The 7,326-nt window shown below is 47.7% G+C and overlaps 2 protein-coding genes across 2 annotated transcripts in view; one reads left to right on the forward strand and one right to left on the reverse strand.

The window, feature by feature from the left end:
• Positions 1-5: 5 nt before the first annotated feature.
• C1QBP (complement C1q binding protein) lies at positions 6-4,175 on the forward strand (the record flags this gene model as incomplete). Its single annotated transcript, XM_057375518.1, has 6 exons — positions 6-63; positions 679-829; positions 1,132-1,219; positions 1,815-1,910; positions 2,534-2,656; positions 3,748-4,175. Coding segments are annotated over 6 exons (666 nt in total), but the record flags the coding sequence as incomplete, so codon positions are not given.
• Positions 4,176-4,455: 280 nt separating this feature from the next.
• RPAIN (RPA interacting protein) overlaps positions 4,456-7,326 on the reverse strand; it is a 4,922-nt gene continuing 2,051 nt past the window's right edge. Inside the window, exons 3-8 of the mRNA XM_057375519.1 lie at positions 7,107-7,286; positions 6,536-6,599; positions 5,942-6,056; positions 5,621-5,684; positions 5,383-5,517; positions 4,456-4,677 (exon numbers count right to left, since the gene is read on the reverse strand). Of these exons, the coding sequence (XP_057231502.1) occupies positions 4,648-4,677; positions 5,383-5,517; positions 5,621-5,684; positions 5,942-6,056; positions 6,536-6,599; positions 7,107-7,286 (588 nt within the window). The 3' untranslated portion in view covers positions 4,456-4,647. The remainder of the gene's footprint in view (positions 4,678-5,382; positions 5,518-5,620; positions 5,685-5,941; positions 6,057-6,535; positions 6,600-7,106; positions 7,287-7,326) is intronic.

The following is a 7,326-nucleotide window of genomic DNA, read 5'->3' on the forward strand; positions in this document are numbered from 1 at the left end:
TGCGGCCGCGGCGGGGCTCGGCCGGCCGCGTGTCCTGCGGGTGCGGCGGGCTGCACACCGAGGGTGAGCGGGGCCCGGCGGGGCCGCGGGCTGGGGGGACGGAGCGGGGCTGCCCTTGGGAGGGCGCAGGGCGGACACGTGCGCTGCGACCTCTCCTCCATCCTGGGAAGCACGTGGGGCTGGGAGGGGGGGGCTTTCCCTATCCCCCTCTTTCCCTAACCCAACTCCCCCTTTCTCTAATCCCTATTTTCCCTAAACCCCGTTCACTCATCCTCTAACGCCCCCTTCTCCCTACGGCCCCGTTTCCCTACTCGCCCGTCTCTACTCCCTCTTTTCCCTTCTGCCCCTTCCCTATTCCACTTTTCACAATGCCCGTTTTCCCAAATCCCYTTTTCCCTGCCCTTCCTTGCCTTAACCCCACCCCCCCTTTCCTTAACCTTCCCATTTCTTACCCCCTTTTTTTCTTACTCTACTCTTATCCCTCCTTTCCCTAACTCCCTCTTTCCCCAACCCTCCTTTCTGTAACATCCTTTCTTCCAGCCCTCCTTTTCTCATTTCTCCTTTCCCTACCCCTCCTTTCCCTGCTCCCACTCCTCTTTTCTACACCTCCCCCATTTCTTAATTCCTCCATTCTCCCTAACCAACCCTTTCCCTAATGCCCTTTTTTTTTCCTTCCAGGAGACAAAGCCTTTGCGCAGTTCCTGACAGATGAGATCAAYGAGGAGAAGAAGATCCAGAAGCACAAGTCCCTGCCCAAGGTCTCCGGAGGGTGGGAGCTCGAGGTCCATGGCACRGAGGCCAAGCTGGTGCGGAAGATTGCAGGGGAGAAGTAAGTGGGGTCAGGGCCCTTTATTTTACCTCTTTGAGCCAAAGGCACATTTTTTCACACCAGTTTGTTACTGTATTTTGTGTTACAAAGTTTCACGTGGTCTTCCTGTGTTAAAAATAACAATTTGGTAAAATTTTAAAAAGGGAGAACACTTGGAGGGAGCAGCTCCTCTCAGGTGTGTCTTTAAGTGCGGTACCTGGTTTTGTTCACACTCTCTGAATTCTGAACAAAGGCTTCAAAGGCCCATTTTGATGGGCGTTTTTGRGGTGTGTTCAAATAAATTACTCCTRTTTCTTTTGCAGGATAACGGTTACATTCAACATCAATAACAGCATTCCACCCTCAGCTGAAGAAGACACACAGGAACAGCAGAAACCTGATGAGCAGGAGGTGACTTTGCCTTGAGGGGTGCTTTAGTGTTGGGGACACAGAGGAAAGTTGGAATCTTGCCTTAGGGAGGTTTGAAGAAATTGGAGCCTTGCCCTCAAGTTGGGATTGTTCCCCACCCACTTGATATTTAGGAGCATTAAGTCACAAAATGCAGGTTTTCCAGGGCTTCCTCTACTGGAGGAAGGCAGAGCAGGGTGSAAGGGCTCTKTGAGRAGAMATTAGAGGAATTCTGAGACATTCTWGCACTTTCCATTACCAARAGGGGCTACAGGAGWGTGGGAGAAGGAAACTTTGGACAARGGAATGACAGGATAAGAGGGAATGGCTTTTAACTGACAGGGAGTRGGGCTAGATTGGATAYTGGGGAGAAATTGTTCCTTGTGAGGGTGGGGAGGCCCTGGCATAGGGTGCCCAGAGAAGCTGTGGCATCCCTTGGAAGTGTCCAGGGCCAGGTTGGACGGCGCTTGGAGCAGCCTGGGRTGGTGGAAAGTGTCAGGGAATRCCCWGTGCTGGATGGCCTGCCTTGCTGGGCTGTGCTGTGATTGCTTGGCTCCTGTTCAGATTCCAGTGCTGATGCAACTGTTCTCTTATTTAGCCTGAACTTACATCAACTCCAAACTTTGTAGTGGAAGTAATAAAAGATGATACAAAGCAGASCCTTGTCCTTGACTGCCATTTCCCTGAAGATGAGGTGAGTTTCACTGTGCCCCTGTTGGATTTAACTGCTCTTTGTAATCTCTTACTTTTCTGAATCTGCACAATATCCAATCTCCTCTTATTACTGTGGGTTTTTAATCACAAAAAAAGGCTTTATGTTTGCAAGAATGCTGGGAAGGAAATGTTCCATGGCATTCCTCACATCCTGGCCTGGCATTGCTGATCAGCTGTTTTTGGGTTGTTTATTGAATTACATTAGGGAAGCGGGGATTAAAAAAAGGAGGGGAAGAGCTTTTGTTCACACTGGTAATTTGTGGTTTATTTTGTAAATGTTAAAGAGATGTTTAACAGCCAGTCCTGGCTGACAAAGTTGAGACAGACATGAGAAGACATATTTAGARCCATGCAGAAGAGGTTTTTATATATTTGTAAATTCAGGCTGCTGATGTACATCAGGTCCCTTCAGGCAGCATAAGTCTAGGGGATTTCCTGTGTTCTGTGCTTGTGCCCACAGGCACGTGGTGCTGAGAGGGGAGAGGCACAGCTTGTCTGGCCTTGGGGCTTTTCCTGAGGTATTCCCAGCCTGGGGCTGAGCTGGCTGAGCATGCCTACTAATTGGAGCTAATTGCATGTCTTGCATCTCTTTTCCTGTCTCAGATTGGACACGAAGGAGAGGAAGAAAGTGATATTTTCACAATTCGGGAGGTCAGCTTCCAGCCCACCGGAGAAGCCAACTGGAAGGACACCAACTACACGCTCAACACAGATTCCCTTGACTGGGTAGGTGCTGCTAAAGGCCACAGAGGGCACTCAGCTCACCTCACCTCTGGCTGTCCCTGTGCTCCTGGATTGGGAATAAAACCTGGATGTCTGAGATGGGGATTACCCTGCTCTGCCCCTGAGCTGGTGGTTCTGCTGCAGACCGAGGGTGTTTCCTGCTCCCACGGCCGTGCAGTGCTGGTGGCATTCATTACCAGGAGTCAGACAGGTGGAACTGCTTCCATTCCAGGTTTTATGGCATTATTTTTGGAATAATTTTATGGAATTTATTTCCAGTGGAAAGTCACGCTCTGGAAATGCTTTGGCACTTGTTAAAACATCTTTTTGATTACTGTGTTTAGCAATGTAGTTCATCAGATACCCTATGCAGATTAAGGCATCTGTGAGTGGTAGCTGATAAAATACATTGTGTATCCTGGTTTTCCAGGTCTGTTGTTACAGTTCTAACACAAAAAATATGCCCAGGAGGCTGGCTTCTTTATCAAGGCTTAGGCAGTCCTTGATGCCAGGCTTTCAGAAGCTTCAGTTTTTAGTTTGAGGCTGTCATAYGTTTAAAACTGAGGTAGGAGTAAGTCCTGGAATGTATCCCTTTGGGGAAGCACTCCTGTTAAAATTGCCTAGTGTGCTCTAGAACATCTCACACTACTTTTTTTCTTGTTTTCCCTCTCTGATTTAAGACAGAAAAATMATTTTAAAGTGTATGAAAAGGAGAAAATTAAGTTCATGATTATAAAAGATTTAAGTCTTTCAAACATTAGATGCCACCTTTCCAAAGTTAAACAGCTCACCCCTGTGTGGAGGGCACAGGCAGAGCTTGGCCTCTGTCATCCTTGACAGGCTTCCCCTGATGCCTCCCACAGTTTGGGGATCATCTCCAGGGTGCAGCTTGTTTGTAGTGTTGGGTTTGGGTTTATACGTCCTGTTCCATGGTTCTTTTCCTTCAAATGTTCCACCCAAGGTCAGGCCTGCCCTCCTGGGGGGAGCTGGGGCTGCTTTTCCTGGGAGAAGGTGCCAGTTGCCAGAGGACATTTTAATGTACCCCCTACCCAGGAGTGCTCTACTGAGGAAGTTTCCTGTTCCTTGCTTTCCAGGCTCTGTATGATCACTTGATGGAYTTCCTGGCTGACAGAGGAGTGGACAACACCTTTGCTGATGAGTTAATAGAGCTGAGCACTGCCCTGGAACACCAGGAGTACATTAAATTCCTTGAAGACCTTAAAAGCTTTGTCAAATGTCAGTAGGTCAGGTTAGGAAACTTATCCTCAAGTGTGGCTATTCCACAGTGCTGCTTCATCCAGCAATACCCAAATATTTCTTCACAATGGATACAGAGAGTAAGTAACTTGGAAGGAAGGTAGAAAAGGGGAGAGTGAGAATTCCCAAATTGGATTTGGGAATTTGTAGTGATGGTGCAGCCCTGGTCAAGTTCTCCGATGTTACAAGCCACAATTGCCTCCCCCTGTGTAGGGGCTTTTGTACAATTGAGAATGAATGTGAAGAATAAAAACTGTTCAACATATCACTGAAAAGGGTGGTTTCTCTTCTTCTGCTGTACCAGAGCTGCCATGAAAGTGCCAGAGCTGCTCAAAGTGATTGTGGCAGTGATAGTTGCTGATGGTAGAAGCACTTTACTTAAACTGGTGCCTCCAATGGCTGACTGAAGGTTTTTAGTTTAAATTTAAGCTCATTTATTTAGTTTATTTATCTATTTAAGGTTTAAGTTATTTAAGCTCAAAGAGGAAAGCTGAAGTCSAACATGAGCTGTGAGATCACTGATGCACTGTTAAAGACAACACCAAAGCCAAAATAAACTAAATATATTTATTTCAAAATATGTCCCTTGTAATTAAAAGTGCAGGTCAAGGCAGTAGTACTGCCTTTTGAAGTGTCTTCTTGACGCAGCAGTTAGAAATATGTACAAAAGAGTCCTAGCAGCTCTGGGTGAACTTTAGTATTGAGATCTTCCAGAAGAAAGCAGCAGCTAAGTCAGCTTATAGGATAATCGTCCAGGAGTCACAGACCTTCACAAAGAAGTCAAACACAGAAGCTGTATTAATGTTCAAAACTATTTGAGAGGAAAAACGAGGGAAAAGCACAAAATAGTTGTTGAGCAGTGGCAGAGGCACCACTCCAGGGCACTGATGGAGTCACCATCCCTGCAGAGATTTAACAGAGATGTAGATGTGGCATGTGGGGACGTGGCTTAGTGGTGGCCTTGGCAGTGCTGGGGGAGTGGTTGGACTGATCTCCAGGGTTTTTTCCAACTTAATTCCATGGCTCTGTATGAAATGTTCTGCCCTTACCACTGTTCTCACGCTGGTTTTGCATAGCAAAGCATGCCAGCTCTAGCTTGAGCCAGAGTGCTGCTGTGTGTTCTCTGAGACACCTGGATGAAGCTTTTGAGGAGTTTAGAACATTTTTTCATGAACCACATATCTGAACAGATGCTGCACACAAGGCTTGGAAGTTGTTGGCTAAGGTCTGACAAAGGTAGGGCACTAAATTTAACAGATCCTTGAAAATTCCCYAATCTAGCAGCTAAAGGTGTTTACCTTGGCTCTTCTTTTATRGTTACTGGTGATCAAAGGTAAAGCCATTTCCAAGGAATTTTGTGAAAATATAGCTACACAAACCCCTGAGATCAATGGGTTTGTGGTTTCTGGCTGTGTGACTGAGACATGGATCCAAGCAGGGATCCTTTCCAGGATCCTGACATTTACACTCACMGGGCAGCTCATGAGCAGACTGGTTTCCTCCTCCATGCCACTGGTGACTGTGAACTCGGGGCTGTGCAAGCACCTCTGGCTGTGCTCTGTCAAGGTGCTCTCCAGAAGTGACCGAAGCTTCCCTTCTGTCATATCCTGGGAATAATTGATTAAAAATCAGCTSAATTCCTGGCTGGAGCTTAAAGCTGCCTCTGCAGCAACGAAGATGCCACACATTACGTGCCACAGCACAGCTTACCTGTGTGCTGATGTATAATCCACACTGRCAACAAACCAAGTGAGCCTTCACAGTCAGGTTATTCCTGGGAAGAGCAAACAATGAGCAGCATGACAACCAGAAGAGTAGATTTTAGCAAAAAAAAAACCAAAGAGGGCCCCAAAAAAAGCAACAAAACAAAACCAACTAAAAAACCCAAACACCTCCCCCCTCATTAGATTTAGATAATTACTCAGGTGTTTTTACTTTGTTCAAATGAACAGCAGCCTCTCTGCACATTTCCAAGCCCAAACCTCTGTAGGGGAGTGGGGAATCTCATTCCAATGCCAAGGGCTTTCTTACTTCCTACACACTGGGCAGATGACCCTGTCAGAGGCATCCAGGCCCTCGAGCATGGCGTTGAGACACTCCTCATCGAAGCGCAGGCTCCGCTCGTACTCTTCAATGACCGACTGCTCTGCAACAAGCACAGCAAAACACCCTCAGGGAGTGCCTGGGCAGCACAGGCCAAGCTGCTGGGCTGATGCAGGCTGGGGTGGACAGTCAGTTTCATTTCTTTAAGTCAGATTTCTACATTTGGTGRAATCATTCCTGCTAATCCAGTTTTTCCTCTGCCTCATGTAAGTATTTCTATTTTCGAGCCAGCACTTCAGAAATATTTTGAATTGATTTATAAAAGCTCCTAGAGSTCACAGACATCTCAGTCCTGTTTCTCTAACCTCTCTCACAGACCTTGAAATGCCATTTAAACTCTTAAAACTGTGAGAAGAGGTCTCAATACCTCAAAACCTCAACATCAAGATTTCTAAAGAGGCTCTTCCACTGTATCACGTGGTTTCCATGAACCAAGGAGTGCAGCCTCAGCAATTCTGCATTATTAGGAAGTCAGGAATATTACATATCGAACATGAGTCAGAGAACGTGTAAAGATCTTACCTTGTAAGATCAATTCTTGTTGGATCTCTTCCAGCACTGCCAGCTCATCAGGGTCCTCCAGCATCTGAAAGGTGAATCACTCAGTGATCCTCCCATTCCAGCCACTTTCTCACTTCCAGCACCTGAGCTGTCACAGCAACATAAATCCACTCTTATTCTTCTGTCTAGTAAATCCCTATATTTGCAASTCCATGCACAGTGGGCAGCAATCTGTACTGTAATCACATGTGCAAAGCCAGCCAGAATGGATAAAAGCACAGCCTGTCCAAAAACTTGCCTTTTAAGACGTTTCATTCCCATTCTCAGGAAAGAGAAGTGACAAACCAGCTATAAAAWGCAAAGACAAGGAAACCAACCCTTTGCTGTGATCCACAGGCTGTTTATGAGGGAAATAAGGAAGCTCCCCACCCACGGGCCTAAAGGCACTTTCACAGCTCAACACCCCGCCTGAGCTGTAAAACTGGAAACCCTGAAGCTCTCGAGCTTCGTCAGCTCCAGTGAGAGGCTGAAGTCAGACCTGCAGGGAGCTGTGTTTGACCCGTGGTGTTGCTGCTGGGGACCCGGCACTGACCTGTTCCATGGGCTCTCCTCCGCGGTGGCCGGGCAGGCTGTCCCGCAGCTCCTGCCACTCCTGCTCCATCACCTCCTGCACCAGCAGCGCTCCCGGGGCCGCCCCGCACGCCCCGTCCCCGGCCTGGCGGTACCGGTCCAGCAGCTTGGCCCGGCTGCTCCTCAGCCGCTCCATGCAGCGCTGCGGACAGGGGAGAGCGCCCGGGGCCGTCAGCGCCGCG

Source organism: Malurus melanocephalus, unplaced genomic scaffold, assembly GCF_030028575.1.
Source record: "Malurus melanocephalus ecotype Western Australia unplaced genomic scaffold, MMel_1.1 scaffold_251, whole genome shotgun sequence".
Taxonomy (NCBI): domain Eukaryota; kingdom Metazoa; phylum Chordata; class Aves; order Passeriformes; family Maluridae; genus Malurus; species Malurus melanocephalus.